Genomic DNA, 20,975 nt, shown 5'->3' on the forward strand with positions numbered 1-20,975 from the left:
GTGTCAAAGCCCTTTGGCTTTACAATCACGCATTTTCTTTCCTCCTCCTTCTAAACTACCACTGATTCTAGGCACAATGCCGTATGTTATATTTTCCCCCTGTGTTGTGAGTCAGTATAACTGTCAAGTTATCTTTCCCAGCTTCCCCCCTTAGCAGTGAACCAGAATAATAATATGGGCAAGCCATAGCATTAGCTGGAAAATTAAGTGAACATATTCTATATTAATTATGAATGTCTCTGAGCAGCACTTTAGGTGGAGCAAACCCAGGCATTATTTCAGCAGCATACCTCGGACTCTGACTTGTGTGCATGAACATTTCATCCTTTTATTTTCATAGTTGGAATCCCTCTCGTTTTCTCTCATTTCCCTTCCTTCCCCTCACTCACATAAAGCAGTATTGCCAATAGCTTCTTTTTCTCCTCGGAATGTTTGAAGGCGGCAGCTGAAGAAGTCAAATCCAGCATGGTCATTCTAGATTATTTCCCATTAAAGTCTTCTGAAAAACATCTATTTTCCCCTAATCGCCAAAGGCAGCTTAAAAACTAACTTCTGAATTAATAAAGATTAGCTGCTCTCTACCTGGAAAGAAAAGTGTCACCCATTAGCCACTTACCATAAACAAATTAATCCAACTGAGATCTTCCCATGTGCACAGCTGCACCAGGATTGCAGAGATAGCCAAAGCGGGTAGAGACGGTCCACTGATAGAGACTAAATGTAGACATGTGTGGGGTCCCAGGAAAAGAATCGGAACTATTTGAAGTGGTAGTGTACATTTCGGGGAGAAAATGAGGGAATATTCAGGGGAGGAGGAGGAGGATAGGGAATGGTATCTTGAACATCACGAAGAAAAGAAGCAATATTTGCCCGTGATGAAACATTAGCAGGAAAAACGGCAGAACACCCCATTGGGAAGGGAATGTGGGCGTTGAGGGATGGCAGGGGAAAAGACAGGGTTTTGGGGAAATGGCTGCAGGCTAACTGAGACCCAGAGAAGTGACACACAAGATGGTTACTCAGCCAACCAAGATTCAAATCTACAATCCTTCAGGCAATCCTCCCAATGAAAAAAGTAATAAGCTGCCATGAATAGCCCGGTCTTGAAAGTGAGATTGCCCACCTGATGGTTTCTCCAGCCGGTCTCTAATACAGGGATACTAAACAGGTAGAAACAAACCCTACTGCTTTCCTACCAGATTTTAATGTGGATGTTTACTCTTTTCTTCTTTTGGTCTTGATGGTTCCAGGCTGTGGTAAGTTTTCTCTCCCTCTCCGTTTGCATGCTCTAATAATCCTCACACTTCCCTCCGTATGGTGTACTGAACCTTAACTTTTTGTGTACAAATCAACATTTGGTACAAAGGTGAGATTATCCTGCTTACCTTCATTTGGGAGTCATCCTGCATTTCTTGAACTAAATTGTATTTATTCCAGTTATCTGAATTACAAAAATGTATCATTTACTTTTCACGTATATTATCATTCTACACAAAGGTAAATGTGGTTTGAAAACCTACATAAACACACTTACCCTTGTTCACACAGCCAGATAAATATGAGCACCACATATTTGCAGTACGTGAAGAGTCGGCTTAGTATTAGAGATTGTCTGCTCATTTCAGACCACTGGGAATTGCAGCTGACTAAGAAGGGCACGGTGGTCAGATTTTTAGAAGTTGGAGTGGTGGCCATCGATGGACACCTTCCCAGGCTCCTGAAAGGACCTTGCTCCTTTCCACATACGTATTGTGGAGAAACAGGGCTCTCTCTGGTGGCAAGCTCTGAGCTTTCTCAGTGGTGATGGTCTTACTGCTCAACACAAAAGATGACCAGTGGACTAAAGCATGACCCCGTAGGGCAGATTAAGTCTCCTAAAGATGCAGAAAGAACTGATATAAGAAATGTTGGAAAACCAGCAAAGGCAGAAATAACGTCCTGGTGCCTAGAGCTCTGTGACACAGAAGAATTTTCTTCCTTTTGTGAACCATGTGAAAGTGCCTATATTCAGTCATTTTTTATCTACAAAAATGATTCACCAATAAGTCGACATAATTATTGCTGATTAAGCTGGAAAGACAAATTCCTTCATTATCCACACATTATTTGTCCATTCAGTTCTGCTCGTCTGACCACTACATACTTTTTTGTAATTCTTTAATCCCTCTCCATGTCCACACCAGGATTTTCTACCTTCATTTACAAAATGCGAGTCATGGGTCCCTAACTCACCTACTAAAAGAATACTTGAAAACCCTTGTACTAAATAGACTGAGTGGGGGGCAAGGGGGAAGAACTGGGAAGAGCTACTTTCAAATGACCTAACTTTGGTTTTTTTGCAGATTTCTCAATAACGTGTGCTGATTGTGCACTTGGCGCTTTTTTTTTTTTAACATGCCGCCAGTATTCTCGATTGTCATTTATTAAAAATTCCAACCTAAGCTTAAAAGTGTTTTGTTAAATCTGCAGACCTGAGTACAAGCCTAGGCATGGTACTTTATAAGCTCAAACCCCAGCCTCCTTTGAACAAAAACTAACGGGGGTCAACTAACCTACACAGCCCTTTAGAGCCTCAGTCATCAAATGAAATTCAAATACCTGTCCCAGAACACCAAATGGAAAGTGTGAACTACGGTATGCAACAGGAGCAGATGGTGCACATCACTTTACACTTGATGATAAAGAAATACCAACTAGATTTGAACATTTCCCTGAATGTGTGCAGAATGAAGGTTCCAAAGATCTAAGATAAAGTCTTAACTACTTGATTAGCATAATCCCCATAGTCAGAAATAATTTCTTTTTCATGATGTTATGCCTCTGTGAAATCCATCCTTTAATATCCAAGTTGGCATGTCTCGCAATCATGTTGCGAAGATCATGGGAATATAATATGCAGTAGGCTCTTTGCCTCCACAAGGCCTTTGGGTAAATATTTTAGTGTCCCGTGTGCATAGTGCTTTCATTACATAGTATTGGCAGGAGTAGTTAATATTATGTCTGAATGAGCCAGACAACAGAAAACAGGCTGGAAACTGTTCTTTCATGGCAGGAGCTTTAAAAATGCAAGTCTTGCATAGTGTGAATTTTCTAATGCGATACCTGGCATCATTGATTATAGAAAGAATTTTACACAGAGCAGCCTATATATAGCACCCTCCAAAGTGTCCCTCAAGTATTCATTTCCACAGTGATGAAACAAGAGTAGTGATCAAACATCAGCTGTAATCAATGAAATACTTAGGCTCTGATATTTAGCATGTAAGGAAGCAAGTGAATGCCAATTGCATAACTTAAAACATCAGATGCGCTCGGAATGAATAAATGAAAGGCTGGAGGAAATTTTCTTCTGTTGACCAAAGGATATCGAGTCCATGATTCTCAGTCATGCCTACATGGGTGTAGATGTATCTCAGAATCTTGATAGAAAAGAGATTAAGAGGAGGAGGGAAGGTGTATGTGTAGTTTAAAAAAAACCCTTCTCCATTCTGGGTTGTGATACATCCTTCTGGCTCCCCACCTATATGAAAATCATTGATATAAAATATATATATTTCAATACATATAATGAGTATACAAATTATGTATAGAAAGAAAGGTTTATATTTATATGAAAACGTTTCTCTGCATTCTTGTAGCTTCTCTTCTCTTAGTATTTAGCCCATTATTAACACTTTCTGACCCACATTTATACACAAGGTTCCTCCTTGGATGCATTCCTTTGTTTGTGAATTTCGAATTACTTAAGTGTAGTGGCAGGGGCCCCTGTATTTGACATCCCAATAATGATTCAGGGGCATTGCAAAAGCCTGCAAAAACATCTAAGAAGGAGTCAATGATTTTAGTTGTCAGTTTACTGAAGTGCATTTTTATCATAATCTATTGCCTTCCAGTTCCATAATCTGTGCATGTTAACTCTACTGATTCAAAGTCCTTGTTTAACTAGAATATGTGCTAATTCCAAACGATGACTAATCAGAACATTTATCACATTGTACAGTGACATTTAGAAAATCAAACTAGCAAGGGAAATGCACATCTCCCATTGCTTTGAAATGCAGTCTACTCATAACCTTGGGGCTAAAATAAAACAGAAACTGCCCCTGGATTTTCATCACCTGGGTCCCTAGTTATAAATCATTTATTTCATAGACAGAGCTGAAATTGAAAACTTAAGACAATGTCCTGTGGCTCAGTGGGCTATGCTTTGATAGTTTCCCTGGGTAAAAGGTAGGCGCATATTCCAAATATTTTCAGAGCTGCCATTGATCGGGCTCACAAAGCTCTTACACGATCCCTGGAAGACAGCCGAGTAAATTTTTAATTCTGCTACTCCAGCTCCTTCCTCCTTATTTTAGAAAATAGTCCCAACAGGTTGATATTTCCAGGCTACCTAGATAAATAATCACAATTTCTTTCTGACCAATCACTTGCCAAAATACTGAAATCAACATCAGTAGACCTTTTATAATCAGGAAAATTGTAGTGTCTGTGGGAGAGGAACTGAAAGTATGTAATCTTCAGCACTCAGTTAAGCTGTTTCCCTGCATGTTAGTCAGAGCTCAGATCGTTCTAGTGACACAGAATGTTCTTTATTGCTCTCCTCCTTGTCACAGCTAACACGCACCAAGGGCCCACTGTGTGCCAGGCACTGTTCTTGGGGTCTCCCACTAGATTTCTGAGTCTCTACTATTTCCCATCCTCCAGATCAAGGAGCAGGGATGAAAGAAGGTCACGGCTCATGACCAAGGCCACGCCGTCATAATAATGACAAGAAAATCCTGTTTCCCACCTCTCCTTTTCTGCTAGCCCTGGATTCAGAAATTTGTGAGAGGAAAAAAATTGCAGCGAAATGTCTCTTTGTGCTCGTTTTCACAGTGTGGTGAGAAAATCTTTTCCTGGAACTTGGAGACGTTTTTCTTATCGAAAAGGAAGTTGTAAATGTTGCTACGGCTCTTGCCCTGTGGGGGTTCTGGTTGATGCCCTCAGAAGCCGTGTCTCTCTCTCATGTGTCAGTCTGTCAATTTTAGCCACTAACTTCTGACCTTGAATCAGACAAATCTTCACAAAGGCAGCAACGGAAAAATCACGGCAGGCAGGAAGTCCTGTGGGAACGGAGCCAGACCTCATTTAGCCCTACCAAGGCTTGAGGAGTGACAGCAAGCTGCTTTTCATGCTCTCGACACTCCAAGTCACTTCTTAAAGCAGTTTGGGGTCAGGGCACTCGTATATTCAGCTGTGTTTGGTCTTGAACATTCTCAAAGAAATTGTTCAATAAAAAATCTTGATTAAAGTCCGTGGAACCTTTTCCAGTTCTACCTGGTGCAAATATACCCTTTTAAGATGTGTGCCCTCTGAGAACTATTCCATTCATCTGTGTATTCATTCGACAAATGTAGAGTGAAGTTCCTAAAGACCAGCACTGTGTTAAACACTGAATATGTGCTGTTGGACAAAGACCCTTCTCCGTCTTTAAAAAGCCCAAAGTCGATTTAGGAAATGCGCGAGGAAACAGGCAACCACCTGCTTGACAAGACCTGTGCTGATGAACGTGCCTTGTTTGTTGTCTTCAGTTGCACCCACTTATGATAGAAAGTACAGTGCTCGCAGTGGTCACACCTTATACTTTGCAAGTATAAGGCCCCACACAGATGTGCCTTTTTTTTTTAAAAAGATTTTATTTATTTATTCATGAGAGACAGAGAGAGAGACAGAGGCAGAGGGAGAAGCAGGCTCCCCGCGGCGCAGGGAGCCCGATGCGGGACTCGATCCCAGGACCCTGGGATCATGACCTGAGCCGAAGGCAGACGCTTAACCGACTGAGCCATCCAGGCGTCCCCAGATGTGCCTTTTGATCATTATTCTTAGATCACCTCACATGAGCCAACAAGATAGCATTAGAGCACTTTATCCATGTTTTTTTTTTACATATAATGAATATTTTTTTTAGTCACAAGTGATAAAAACAAAAACAAAGTATAGCTAAGATTCTTTCTGACCTCCAGAATCTTCACCTGGCCCTCGAAACTGTTTGCATGAGGCAAATTCTGCAGCCGGGAGAAAACCGTATGTGCTTGGGTTCTTAGCTCCCGACTTCATCTAGCATTCTGAGTTCACAAGTATTCCACAGGAAAGATGCATCTGTGTCTCTTGAAAAAGAAGGAGTTATGAAGACTGCCTCACTGAGTTATCCTCAGATAATAGACTCCTACTTTCCCCTGGTTTCAAATCAGACAACTACAATTAGCAGAGGCTAAAACCTATTTGCTCCTGTGGCGTAAAAACGATGGCATGGTTGTTATTTTCAATCCCAATCCTAGCTTTGCAAAAATGTAAAAGATCTATTAGTAAAGTCAACTGAGTGATGAAATTGCATATGGTTGCATCGGGCCTCTGAAGACATATTACAGTTATTTTTAAAATAGCAGTATTTGGGAGCATACCATATGTCATTTCCGTGGTGACAACGATCCAAAGTATGGCGCCTTCACATCTAACACGATGCGGGATGCATAGCAACGCATAGCTCTAGATACCTTTACATGACATGCAGACTTTCCTGCGCTAGTTTCAAAGACGTGCAGGAAACCTTATTTAAAAAGGCCAAAAATTACTCCAGACTCTGTGTTCTACCCCAGGCTGCCACAGGAGGGCATTCTTCTCCCAAAATATACGCAAGCAGGTCTTACCACTGATTTCTACAGAGAAAATATGTGTGAGATTATCTCATAAGGGTCTTTGGCCTGGTTGGGAGTGTTTCATTAATGACTGATTCTAACATGAGATTTTGTTTTCTTTACTTGACATTTTCTCTGATTGTGAATTTTAGAGGGTGCGAATCAATGGCCTGGATGACGAGAGACTGGATGTATTGTTTAAGTAAAGAGTTTTTGGTTTTTTTGTGATTCGCAATTCGAGTTCCCTGATAAAGTTGGTGATTCCTTACGTCTCTCCCATAGGGCTTTTTTGAAGAGGAGGAGGGTAAAGAGTATATTTATAAAGAGCCTAAGCTGACAGGCCTCTCTGAGATTTCCCAAAGACTGCTCAAGCTCTATGCAGATAAATTCGGAGCAGACAATGTGAAGATAATCCAGGATTCCAACAAGGTAAAGGAAAATCAGTATTTACGCAAATGTGAGGAATTGACTTAATTTTTTTTATTTTTTAACTATATTTGTTAAAGTTTTCATTTTCTGCCTGACTGTGCAAAGTAAAGCACCTCAACTATTTTGGATGTTTTGTTTGTTTGTTTATTGGCTGGTTGATTAGTGATTTCTTTTTCTTTTGTCAATAAAGTTACACATGTTTATTCGAGTAATTTTTAGGTAATCTTAGAAACAATTTACTGAATTCTCTACTTCTGCCATAGGTTATTTGCATTTGAATAGCAATCTAAGGGTTAAAGCTACTGGGCCCAATGTTGGAGTTGGAAGAAACAGCAAAACATACTTATTCAGTCACGGAGGCCTTCAGGAGTCATACCAATTTTAAAATTGTCCTCTGTGACAGTGGCAGACTTGTATTAACCTGTGAACATTTATTTTACTTCCTCATGGCTCCATGAAGCAAGGACTTACATCCTCTGGTTAGATTACTGCAAATCTTCTAATATGCTTTCATTCACAACTTTTATCAAGTACCTACTGCATGCCAGGCCCAGAACTAGGAGCTAGAACATATGGAGTCTCTTCCTTTCAGAGCTCATAGTTCACATGGGGTTAAGAAGAGAAGGATACAGGACACCTGGGTGGTTCAGTCGGTTAAGCGTCTGCCTTGGTCTCAGGTCATGATCTCCGCGTGGGCCCCCTGCTTAGCGGGGAACCTGCTTCTCCCTCTTCCTCTGCCCACCCCCCACTCGTGTTCTCTCTTGCTCATTCTGCTCTCTCTCTCTCAAATAAATAAATAATCTTAAAAAAAAAAAAGAAAGAAAAAGAAGAAGAGAAGGATACATGCAAACAGTTAATTAAATAGAGTCCAGTGAAGTACCACAGGAGACATGGTCCAAGTCACATGGAGAAAGCTCAGGGCTCCCTGAACAGCTCATTCTTGGCTGGGCAATGCTCCACAGAGAATGTTTGCTCTGGGAATTGCAGAGTGAGAAGGTGTTCGCTGGAAGCAAAGGGCGTTCTGAGAAGCTCAGCACAGGCGATGCCAAGGAGGAATGAAAGCGGGAGGTGTGTTCAGAGCGTGGCAGATCTTAGAAACACAGGTTGGATAGAAGAGGGTGGCAGAGCGAGGGAGCCAGAAAAGCTGATTTGTGACCAAGAGCATAGGCTGCTCCTGGCCACAAAAGAAAAGGTCTTTTTCCCCTGTCCTCTTTTACGTAATTCGTATTTGGAGGGGTCTGGGCCTGAGACTGCTGGGCCTGGGCAGAAGTTGTGACAATGTGCTCATCATTCTCCCCCTTAGCTGGAAAGGTACAATCCCCTTCCCCGTGAAGGTGGACAGAACTGGAACCACCCTCACGGTGGCTCTCCTAAATAGGAAGCACGGAGTTCCTAGTGGGATGAGAAAAATGTCGAATTTGGTGTCAGACCACTGGAGTCTTCATTCCACCAGAATACCACCTATCAGCTGGTGATCCCTCTTGGAGAAACTGAGTGGCCACTCTGAATCTCCTTTCTTTTTGTTTTTTTAAATCCGTAAAGTGGTTACAATTATCTTACAATGTATTTATCTACAGTGCCTCTATCTACAATCATCTTACAGTATAATTTTTAGGAGCATTACAAAGAAGTTCTCGAGCTTCTTCAAATCTCTGGAATCAGATAGGCAGTGAGTGGGTAAACAGATGGAGAAAGCTGGAGGAAGTTGGAAAATTCTTCCAGAAATCATTAGAAAAGAGGTCGAGTCTCATCTCTTCCACCCTTGAAAAACAGCAAGAGCCATTCCCTGGGTGTTCTTGGGGACCCCAACCTGCCTTCCTTGCTGTTTGAGAAGCCTATTCACCAAAGCAGAGTTAGTAAAGAAACTATCTAGGATGATTTATTGCAGATAAAAGAATTAGAGAAACTGAACATAAAAATATTGGCACTCATTAGATAGGCAAATCAGTTAATCCCCTAAACAGACAAAGAACCTCCTTCCACATTACAAGCCCAGAGCCCATGGCCCCAGTCTAGATACAAGGCTGAATTGTAGAGGGACCAAGAGATATCTCTCTTTTTTTTTTTTTAATACTTGTTTCAAAATACTTTTTTTTATTAGGTTATGTTAATCACCATACATTACATCATTAGTTTTTGATGTAGTGTTCCATGATTCATTGTTTGCGTATAACACCCAGTGCTCCATGCAGTACGTGCCGTCCTTAATACCCATCACCGGGCTAACCCACCCCCCCACCCCCTCCCCTCTAGAACCCTCAGTTTGTTTCTCAGAGTCCATAGCCTCTCATGGTTCGTCTCCCCCTCCGATTCCCCCCCTTCATTTTTCCCTTCCTGCTATCTTCTTCTTCTTCTTTTTTTTTTTAACATAGAATGTATTATTTGTTTCAGAGGTACAGGTCGGTGATTCACAGTCTTACACAATTCACAGCGCTCACCATAGCACATACCCTCCCCAATAGACATCTATCACCCAGCCACCCCATCCCTCCCACCCCCCACCACTCCAGCAACCTAAGAGATATATTTCTACTCTCAAGAAGCTTGTATTCTAGACAAAGGTAAGGGGCATTCATTCCAGAAGAGAAAGAAGATCAAAGATTAAATGATACGCCCTAGGCAGGTACTTAGGTTTCCAAGAACCTCAGCTCCTTGGAGGGCTGGTTCCAATCCTACCTCTGCCGCCATCTTGACCATGGTCCAGCCAAGTTCCCCTTCCTGTCGCTTCAGTTCACCCAGCTCTGAAATGATCCGATCGCCTCTCTTTCCCCAAGGGAACAGGGACAGGCCCCTCGGGATGCCAGCTGCGGGAACGCAGAGCTTCCTGCTTGCTTCCAGGAGCACCTGGGGCTCACCACTCCTTCTTCCTGCATAATGTGTTAACCCAGGTAAACCCCAAGGATTTGGACCCCAAGTATGCCTACATCCAGGTGACCTATGTCACGCCGTTCTTTGAGGAAAAGGAAATCGAGGACCGGAAGACGGATTTCGAAATGCACCACAACATCAACCGCTTCGTCTTCGAGACGCCCTTCACACTGTCGGGCAAGAAGCACGGCGGGGTGGAGGAGCAGTGCAAGCGGCGCACGGTCCTGACCAGTAAGTGCTGGCCACCTGCGCATCCCTCTCTTCCGGGGCCTACTGGCTCTTGCGGGGTTTCAGGCTGGCCGACAAGTACCCAGGACTGGCTAACAGAAATGTTTGCCGGGAAGCCCTGCTTTCCCCTCCCTTGGGAAGTCGAGAAGAGACGTTCTCAGCAGAGCTACTTGATGCACCTCCTCCCTTTAGACGTTCCCACCGTCAAGGTCATGGTGTCCGCGTCCTGGGAACTTCCCGCTGCTCTCCCCCCGAGCCTGCCCCCAGTTACTTCAGGGTTAGCAGCTCACAGAATTGTGTGCTTTGGGGCCAACTTCTAAACCACTCTGGAATCCAGGCTTCTCGTGTGTAAACTGAAGGCAGGGGATGACCTCCCACATCCCTTCCAATACCATCTAGATCTAGTCATCCTTTCGCGCATTCAGCAAACATGCCATGAGGGCCTGCGAGGTGCTGGGCCCTCTTCTGGGAATTTAAATAAATGAACCACGAGTCTTGCCCTCAAGGTGGTCATGGTCTGGTAGGAGAAAGCCAAGTAAAGCAAGAAATCCAGGTGAGCATAGCATGAGAAAGAAAATGGGAAGGCACGGGAAATCGGCCTGGGGTGGGGTAGGGGGGCTCCTAAAGCAGACCAAAGAGAAAGATGAGCAAAGGTGTCCTGGATTGTGCCATAGATACAAGAATAGCAGTGACCCAAATCATAGGAAACATTCATCTTCGGTAAACTCTTCCAGAACATTTATCATCAAAAAGTTAGAACAAAGCTATTATATTATAAGCTATTGAGTATACATTTAAGCATTATTTAGTGTGGTTTAGTATTGTTTTTATTTGAATTATAAGTGGGGGGGCGGAGCTATAATCTTTCCAGTGTTTCGAGACTCGAAAGGCCTTAACCCAGCCCAGAGATGAGGATTTGTTGGCTAGCTGAATGTGGAAAAGCAAGCCAGGCGACAGTAGCTGGGCCCAAAGCTAAGAGATGTGAGACACCATGATACACCGGAGGAAAATAACTCACATATACAGAAACCATGCAGGGTGGAAGGTGCTGTGTGCAAAAAAAAAAAAAAAAAAAAAGAATATCGTCTAGACCTTCAGGGGCACCCCGGACTCACTAACCCTCAACCTTTACATTCTCCTGCATTGCTTTTGTGCAGCGAGTCACTTGTTCCCATATGTGAAGAAGAGAATACAAGTCATAAGCCAGTCGAGCACAGAACTGAATCCTATCGAAGTGGCGATTGATGAGATGTCCAAGAAAGTTTCTGAGCTTAACCAGCTTTGCATGATGGACGAGGTGGACATGATCAGACTGCAGCTCAAAGTCCAAGGAAGTGTGAGCGTGAAGGTAGGCACATTCAGAGTGGAGACGCTCTTGGTATAAAGTGGAACCTGGTATAAAACACCCTAGAAATTTTTTACAAAGGGGATAAGAGACACTGTTCTCTGTATGCTACCATCCAGCTACTTTATCTGAGTCTTTAAAATCTTGTTTCGCTGTAAATACACATGGATGGTGCCAAACACCAAGAGAGAAACTTTTTTTTTTTTTTTAGCCGAAATGAAATTTCTTCATCCTCAATCCTCCTCTCCCATCTTCTCTGGATAAACTATGTTCTATATTCTAAAATCTAACCAGTGAATTAATTAATTGTTAATAATAATCAATTATTATTAATTGAATAATAAATATGGCTCTCCCATAAATATCTGTCAGTAAGAGCCTTATGAAAGTGTTCAAAAACAAAATTTTTTAAAATGTGTATTAGTTCATAAGATGTGTGTTGGTATTTATCTGACTATCAGAGGCCTGAGAAGAAGCAGATGGCCTGCTCGCAGTGGGTGATTAAAGAAAATATAACAAACAGACTGTTTGCAAAAGCATAAGCAGTATTTAGGAAAACCAACAAGGTGGGCGCAGAAGCTAGCAAGAATGTTACCCCCTGAACACTGAGGGGAGAGAAGAGTGAATGGAAGCACAGAGAGAGCTGGGAGAGCCAGCTGCTGAGACAGACAGGCATGCCTCTGCTAGATAGAGGACCACAAGGAGGAAACCCTGGGGCCAAAAAGACCCTGACCAGCTGGGACTAGGGAGAGACAGGTGAGGCACTTACCTTGGGCACAGAATTTAAGTGGGCATCAAAAGAGTCAGTACCCAAGATAAAATAATATTAATGCAGTATTTTTTAAAAATAAAAAAATAATGCCAAAAATTTATAATGAACCAAGTGTTCACATTTTAAATAAAGGCAGGCCAGTAACCATGCCATGTAGAACTACACTGGAGCCCAAGGCAAAAGGAAAAATCGGTAATGCTCATCCTGATATTGACCTGCTACCTCCCTCTCGTTTTTCCCCCATGGCTGACTCAAAATAGTAATAATAATAAATCTTTTAAAGCCAGAAGGCAAAGAATCATTGCTATACTCCAGACAAAACAGCTTCATTCAGCACATAGCTGTGTCGAGGAAAGTGGACTCTGGATCTGGAGAAGCAGAGGAGAGTATCCATAACATTTACTCATCCTACCATGCGGGCGATCCCTGGCCCCCAAGGGCTTGTGAAGACAGCTCAATACAGTATTAGCTTCCTTCTGTGACCTTATTCCTTCCAAGCCCCACAGTCACAGTAAAAGGCTATAAACTCTAAAGAATATGGACTCCTTCACGAGTGTGAGCCTACTCATGTGTGTGCGCGTGAACGGGACCTGGCATTGTGCATTCACTCAGCAAATCTGATAAATTCATCCTCCGGCCAGAATCTAGGCCGGACTGCCAAATGCAATACAGCCAAACAGTGTTTCCTGGGATGGCGCATACACCATCACCACCGTGGAATGTCTCTTACGAATAGATCCGCGTTCACTGTCAGGTGAATAGAAAAAAAAAAAAAAAAAAAAAAAAAAGTAGCACATCAAACAGTTGATTTCACAGATGTTAAAATAAAATGTATTTCAGTAAATAAAAATGAGTCTAGTTTTCAAAGACAGTGCAAAAATAACGGGGCAAGCCGAGTGCAGATAGGACAAAAATGTGAAACTATGGGCAAGTGACAGTTTGCGAAGGGTGACCGTGGAGTACAGCTCTCAGATGCGTCCTTCCGGAGCTTACTGACTCCTGAGTCGGGGGACAGCAGGTAAGAGAGCACATCAGTAGATCACCGGGCTCTGTGAGAGGATTTGGGTGCTGTGGGATTGGTGCTACTCCTTCCTGCAGTGGAGAAGGCGCCATCCACGGAAGAGATGGCATCCTCCTCAGCCAATTCTCTTCTCCCCAATAGGTTAATGCTGGGCCAATGGCCTACGCACGAGCTTTTCTTGAAGAAACCAATGCAAAGAGGTACCCTGACAACCAAGTAAAACTTCTGAAGGAAATCTTCAGGTAAGTTTTTCTGTGTTGGAATGTTCTGGAGCGCCTTCAGGCAGGAGCCGCCTGAGCTCACCTCCTCCAGGGAGCAGACTCTCTCCGCAACCTGACTTGGAGACACCCCTGTCTACAGCTGATTGGTGATTTGTTTTTTGCTGTCACTAAAGGCAGTTTGCAGATGCGTGTGGGCAGGCCCTTGATGTGAACGAGCGGCTCATCAAGGAGGATCAGCTGGAGTACCAGGAAGAACTGAGGTCCCATTATAAGGACATGCTCAGTGAACTCTCCACAATCATGAATGAGCAGGTAAGACTTGGCTTGAGGTGGCCCAAGCTGCCGGTGCATAGAAACTGTTCATTCTATCCCCAGTGCCAGAAGGACTGTAAATGTCTCTTCTCTTACATGAACACCATGAGCGCGGAGTTGCTCACTCCTCCATGTACAACACCCTTTGCCTCTCAAAGCAGCAATCAGGTTGGGGAAAAAAATCTATAGAAAAAAAAAAAAGATGAGAATCCAGGTAATTTCCAATGTTTTCAGGTATGTTTACCCAAACCATATGAGCAGTTGGTTTTCTAGAATAGATAGAACCTTTTAGACACCAAGGAACACTGGGTGACATTCCACTAGGTTTGCTGCCACTCCTTGTCACCCCTGATGTAGGACCTCACAAGGCCCTGGCTGTGAGGTGCAGCTCCACAGTCTGCCACCAGGGTCTCTGCACCATACTCAGGAAGAACACCAGGTCTAGGGTCACAGCTTTGTAAGGACGAGACTGCATCTACCCAGGCTGGGAATTCCTGAAGATGTGCAGAATTGGGTAAAACGTAATCCTCTACCCCACCAGCATATCATCCATGCATCCAGCATGTTCCATAAGGCTGTGCACAAAATCTGGATATTCATTAATCACAGTACTTTTTGAGTTGCTGAGAATCAAGTGGTCAAAATCCAAGGGCCACTCTTTGGCTTCCCAGCACCCATCAACTCTCGCACTCAACCTGGACATCTTACTACCCATGGTCTCCTCCAGGAGTAAGATGTGCTCTTTACAGAATAATTGAGCAGGAAAATTTGAATAATCTAACAGTGCCTCATGCATAGTAGCCACTCATTAAAAATTAGTAGCCCTTCGTTTCTTTAAAGGGCCTAGCACTATCAACACTATTCACAAAGCATGAAATATATCCCATGCATGTTTTCTTCCAAGTGCATTTCTCATTGTTTCTCTTTTCTTCTTTTCCATCTCCTTTTACTCACATTTTAAACTCTCCAAAGTAGCTAGAGGAAGAAGTTGGTTAATTGATTTATGTTGGAGATCATTAATCTCCCTGGATAGGGTTCCTCAATGAGGGATTGTTATTAGTGGCTTGGGATCATGAAGGGGTGATGGGAATTAAAAACTCAAGAGAGATGCCTCGATTGCATGGGGGTAATCATACATGTGAGAGTGAAACAAAAAGAACAAGCAATGGATCTTAAAGTTGGAAAAGGTGGTGAAGAAATGCTTGTTTCCAACTGTAAATTGCATCTGACCTTGAAACTTCAGGCGAAAAAATGCTTTTCTCTTTTTTTCTTGGCAGCTCTGTCGCGGTCCATGTCTGTACAGCTTCTGTTCCTCTGTGTCTAGTATTTCCCTCAGTACTATAAGCAAAAGTGGTATGTTTTTCTTTCCTTATGTCTACACTGTCCTTTGTGGCCTTCTGGTCTGCCTCTCTCTTCCTAGTTGTTCATATTCCCCCAGACACCTCCATAGTGGGGCTAGTGTTGTCTGAGTGTTTATTTAATTAGAACAACTTTATCTCCATTCAAGATAGGCTGATATGAAAAGGAAAAAAAAAGCCTGCTGATTAAAGTTAAAAGCTTACCTTTTATTTTTTTTAAGTAGGCTCCATGCCCAACATGGGGGCTTTAACTCACAATCTTGTAATTGAGAGTTGCATGATCTACCAACTGAGCCAAACAGACACCCCAACAACTTAGCTTTTAAAAAGAAAATTCGTACTCTACCAATTTGTAAAATGTATTTGAGGTCAGTTGTATCCAAACCAAAGATTCAGTATACCTCAAATTGCAACAACAACAAACAAAACAAAACAACAACAACAAAAATCTTTCACACAAAGATAAGAACCAGCTGATTAGGAGGAGAGAAAACTAATTTTTTCCAGGAAAAAATTCCTTTACTAAAAAAAGCAAAGTTTGACTTTGTGTTCCTGGCAACTGATACAAAGAAAAGAAACGGATACAAAGAAACTGATACAAAGAAAAGAAACGGATGGATTGCACAGATCTTATTATTCAGTAAAAAACAGATCTGTTGGCAGGAAAGATAAACTTTCTCCTAGTCCTGAGGATTTGTCACATCGGTATTTATATATGGGACAATGACAACAACATACATAATAACTTCAAAAAAAGTTTTCCTTAAAAATTATTTATTATGCGGGCATTCCACATTTCCACCTTAGATTAAAATTAGGACAAAGTATTAACTACTACCTCTGTAAAAGAGATTCCAGAGGAGAAACTAGTTAATAATATCAATCATAAGTGTAAGTTTGTCCATAGCAAAACTATAAGATACTAGAGTGAAATTAGCTATTTTCTTGACAACCATTGATAAGTGTTATTCATTGGTTGTAATGAACAACTTCCTGAAATCAGAAAGAGCTAACCAATGATTAAGATCTGTAAAGTCCCTGGTATTTTTAAAAATGGGTGTTGTCTCAGTTCAGCTTTACAACAACAACAAAAAACTGTTTGCTTCTTTTCTCAATTTTATTAATGAAAAGGAATCTGGCCGTAATGGTTGGGTTCCTCTAGTGGAGGGAAACGTAGTCAAATTTTAGCACAATCTTGTGATGCATGAATACATTCACATACCTTTATACTCATGACATGTTCTGGCAAAAAAATTACATATATACTTACAGTGAAGAGAGAAATTCTACTTGTAAAAATAGAAATAGTGTTAGAATAGATAGACGTAGAAATTTTTTAAAAATAGGAATAGAATTAATTATGCAGTTTGCTCCAGGAGTGTCCAGAAAAGTCATAGCTAAGAGGATATCCTGAAGCTACCTGCTTGGTGAAAGAAACTTCAGTATACGGAAAGAGATGCAATAGGATAAAGTGGATGCTAGTGTGTAAAACGGAGATATTGGGAAGAAGCAGTTGGGGTGGCTAAAGTGACAGGCAAACAACTACCTTATATTACAGGCAGCCAGAATACCACACTAGTTTATATGTAGCCAAAAACATAAAAGCCTCCTTTGATGGAGGCCAAAATGGCGATACATGTAAATAACCGGATGAAACGTAAATATAAGACGCTCACTTGGAGTCTGTTTCAGCACTAATGCTGATAACATGGCGAAATCAATGGCAGTAACGAATCTTAAATATAAAATACAGAGAAAGGATCGGATCCACACTGTTATGGTGCCAAGCAGGCAAGACGCAAAGGCATATCACTCTGGGAGTTTCAGATACTCTGTGGACACATTATTTCCCAAATTATTTAAGCAGAACTTGTGGCATTGATCGTAAGGAGAATTTATTGGCAGTCTAGGATACCCAGATGCTTCGTGCTCCGTGCAAATAGAACTGTTAATCTGTCTTGGAGGAGGGTTAAAGCTAAACCATAGCAAAATGTCAAGTAAGCGGGAAAATCTTCACAGCCAGAAATTTGAAATATTCATTAAGTCTCTTCTTTACAGAGATACACTTTAGAGATGCCTGGGGTTTCTACTGTTGTCATCGTATTTACATACCATTATTTGCACCTATATGACAGGAAGGTATCATTTAGACATGTTAATATTATTTTCAAAGTAAAATCAGGTCAAGGTGTATTTTTTTCTTATATTTCTATTAATGCAAACATTTAAATGAGCCTTCAGGTGTTTCACCTTTTGGGTATTTTGACACTATAAATTGTAAACCTCTAGAATAAAATGAAATTCTGGAATTACTCAGCTACAATCATAAAGTCATTATTTATAAATTTATATCTGGTAGTTGAAGAGTACTGCAAAGCTAGTTTAAAACTTGCCAAAATGCTTCTGACCTGGGCTTGGAAAAAAATTCCAGAACTACTCTGACAAGCTCATTTTCAACAACTCACAGTGTCCCTATGGGGAGGAAAGAAAGCCCTGCTCTGGGTTTTAATTCTGTGCTTGGCAATATTAACATGAACCTCTGTATTTTCGTTTTGTTTTGTCGTGTTGCGTTTCATCCTGTGAAGATTACGTACAGGGACGACCCGTCAAAGCGCGGAGCGGAACGAACCTGCCCTCCAGTCATTAGCAGGGTGGCTCCGGCTCTGCCCACCGTCTCCATCTCAGCCAGTGAGGAAGTTTGAGGGGGGTTCTGCTGCATGAGACACACCTCGAAGGGAACCTTCTGAATTTGCCGCTCAACTCGGGGAAGAGAAAGATTTAATTTATTTGAAGTTTTTATAGTGTTAATAATTTTTTACCTCGCCAGCTTGAGAATTTTGCCAGCCTCCAGTTTTGCACATTTCTTATGATTTTTTTTTTCTTGAGCAACGTTGATCAAGCCAAGCTGAATATTTGCCATGAAACTCCAATGAATGTGTAGCTCAAAAGCAAACCCTAAGTTTGCTGTCAGTTACAGTATGTTCAATGCCAAGTCCTAGTACACATATTTTAAAGGTCAAAGTGAATGTTTTTGTAACATTTAAGCACATTTCAAATGTAAATAGAAGATTGTAAAATATATGGTTTTTACCAAATTTAAAAGAACCTTTTTAGTTAATACTTATGACAGTGCTAAAATTGTATGAATAACATTTCAGATACCATTATATTAAAATATTTGTGTATGTGTACAAAAGTGTTGATAAATACTAATCTTTAAAGTTTGTGGAGTTTCTTTATTTGTAATATATGTGCTCTTAAAAGCAAAAGTGAAATTATGTAAGTATTTTGTTGTTAATAGAAATAAAAAATACAGTTACTTTGCATTTGGTTCCCTCTTGAAGAGTGGGTGAGTTGCTACGAAAAGTGGTTCATTGGACTGGAAGTCTGCTGAAAGCAATCCTACACTCACTACGTATGGTGCCTCTTGAGGACTTTAAGAAAAGGACTCCCTCGGCTGGGCAGTTCCTCCAAAGATCAACTAGACAGGCCAGAGGTTTCCAAATCTGCATTAGTAGAATGACTGGGGAAGACAAAATGAATCAGAATCTTGAGGGTTGTGGTATTTAATAGGGCTCTTCACAAATATCCCATATAAACTCATGGTAGGATTGCATGTTCCTGCCTCTTTTGAAGTTAGACTCGGCCATGTCACTTGCTTTTGAAATGTGAGCAGAAGTGACATATGTTATTTTCAGGCAGGTACTTAAAAGCCAGTAAGTGGCTCTGCCCAGTCCCTTCACTGAAGCACTCACATGGAAATGAAGCCTCTATCAGTCTGAGTCCCCGAGTGACCACAATGAGCGTAAACACACACACACACACACACACACCACCACCACCACCACCACCACCACCCCTCCCCACTAACCTTGTCAACATAGTCTGAGTAATAAGTACATTTGGTTGTATTAAGGTCCCAAGATTCAGGGACTGTTTGTTACTACAATATTATGAGCTCATCCTGGATGCATCATGACTGATGCTCAACCATGTTTGGGAACCACTAACACATTCCACCTCTCTCCCCCAGCCAACACTGGCAGCTGTGCAGCTGAACTGAGCTGCCCCCAGATGCAGAAGGCAAGCTCTGGAATTAGCATTTATATTCACACTCAGCAGCCATTCCAAAGGTCCAGCCTCCAATCAGGAGACTTTGGCTGAGTTCATCTTTCTCCTTCAAAAGTCCATTAGCCGGTGTCCACAGAGGGCCACAAAGGAAGGTAGAGCTTACAACACATATTTAAATACTATGAACACAGAAGTGATAAAATGATATTTTAGATGAAAACTCTGATCACTCGAGATTCATGTAACTGCTCTTTTCTCAAATAAAGTCCACTGCTTTATTAAAAAAAAAAAAAAAAAAAAAAAGCCCTGTGATGAGCTGACCTCTGATTCAAAGTATCACTCCCAGCTTCATTCTGATTCCAGCTCTCTGGGTATATGTCTGGCTGGGTTAGAATTTTGGTCCTCTCATCTAATTTCCTCATCATTACTGTCCCAAGAACTCAGGAAGACTCTGCCCCTGCTACTGTTCCCACCCAATTCCCAGCTTTAGCTTCAAGTCCTTAAGCCCATCCCAACCCATCCATCCCCCTTTCCCAAGGACACTGTCAGCAATGGCCTCCCTGTCCAAATCTGAAAATAAAATCTCTAAGGAAGTAATCAAAAATAATGGATCTTTGGGGCACCTGGATGGCTAGTCCATTAAGTGTTCCAACTCTTGATTTCTACTCAGGTCATGATCTTGGGGTCCTGGGATCGAGCCCCCCACAGGCTCTGAGTTCAGCAGAGAGTCTGCTTGAGGATCCTCTCCCCTTCGGTCTGTCCCTCCCCCCTTACGCCTGTGCATGTGCACTCTCTCTCTCTCAAATAAATAAATCTTTAAAAAAAATAGATATTTTCACTCTTGTTAAATGCCAAATATTCTATGCACAAGCAGCAGTATGTTCGATGACTTCACTGTGGTTTTCCCCAAAGTAGTTCCTAGATCAAGTAGTTGAAGATTTTTTTTTTTTTGAGAGAAAGTGTGAGAGGGAGAGAGAGAAGCAGACTCCCCACTGAGCAGGGTACCCAATCTGGGGCTAGATCCCAGGATCCCAAGATCATGACCTGAGCCAAAGGCAGACACTCAACCGACTGAGTCGCCCAGGCACCCCATAGAGCAAGTAACTTAAAAACAATTGCTCTAGAAACAATGAACTGAGACCACTCTGCCTTAACAGCATCGAAACTCACCCTGCACAATCCCAGAGCCTTGTATTCCTTCCTTCTTTAGACCAGATGCATCAAACTGGCTTTTCAGAGACTGAAGCCAGCACATACATGTTTTATCTGTGGCACACAGTGTCTTTAGGTTTTTTCAATTAGATATCAACCCTTAAATAATCAGAGACGTAGAAAATTCCAGCTTCTTGGCATCTGTTAAAAAATCAGGCTCTCTGGCAATGCTGGATTCACATTCCCACATGACAACAATCAGTTAAAACTGAGGCACTGTTGACCCTTTACATGTGCCTTCCAGCTTGCCAGCATTGGCACCAGGCCCTAAATGACTTATGCCAGATCAGTCCTCTTATTTATATTTTCTGCCTAGACTTAGGAATGTGCAGACCCCTCTTAGACAAGCTTTTTATATGTAAGCATAGTGATCACTAGATGTGGACAGCAGATCATCTGTTTCAGAATTGGGCAGGACACAATTTAAAATGCGTATTTCCGAGCTCCATCAAACCTTCTGA

General features: G+C 41.9%; 1 protein-coding gene across 2 annotated transcripts in view; it reads left to right on the plus strand.

Annotated features, from left to right (window-relative positions):
- The window catches only part of DOCK10 (dedicator of cytokinesis 10), a 196,293-nt gene extending 177,485 nt beyond the window's left edge, over positions 1-18,808 (plus strand). Inside the window, exons 51-56 of one of the 2 annotated variants that reach the window (XM_035006994.1) lie at positions 6,960-7,106; positions 9,995-10,205; positions 11,360-11,550; positions 13,482-13,582; positions 13,735-13,873; positions 17,817-18,808. In XM_035006994.1, coding sequence (XP_034862885.1) covers positions 6,960-7,106; positions 9,995-10,205; positions 11,360-11,550; positions 13,482-13,582; positions 13,735-13,873; positions 17,817-17,933 — 906 coding nt within the window. In that variant the 3' untranslated portion in view covers positions 17,934-18,808. The remainder of the gene's footprint in view (positions 1-6,959; positions 7,107-9,994; positions 10,206-11,359; positions 11,551-13,481; positions 13,583-13,734; positions 13,874-17,816) is intronic. The other variant, XM_035006995.1, reaches the window with a different exon arrangement.
- Positions 18,809-20,975: the final 2,167 nt, after the last annotated feature.

The sequence above is a fragment of the Mirounga leonina genome, unplaced genomic scaffold, assembly GCF_011800145.1.
Source record: "Mirounga leonina isolate KUSES-001 unplaced genomic scaffold, KU_Mleo_1.0 Mir_151, whole genome shotgun sequence".
NCBI classification, from domain to species: domain Eukaryota; kingdom Metazoa; phylum Chordata; class Mammalia; order Carnivora; family Phocidae; genus Mirounga; species Mirounga leonina.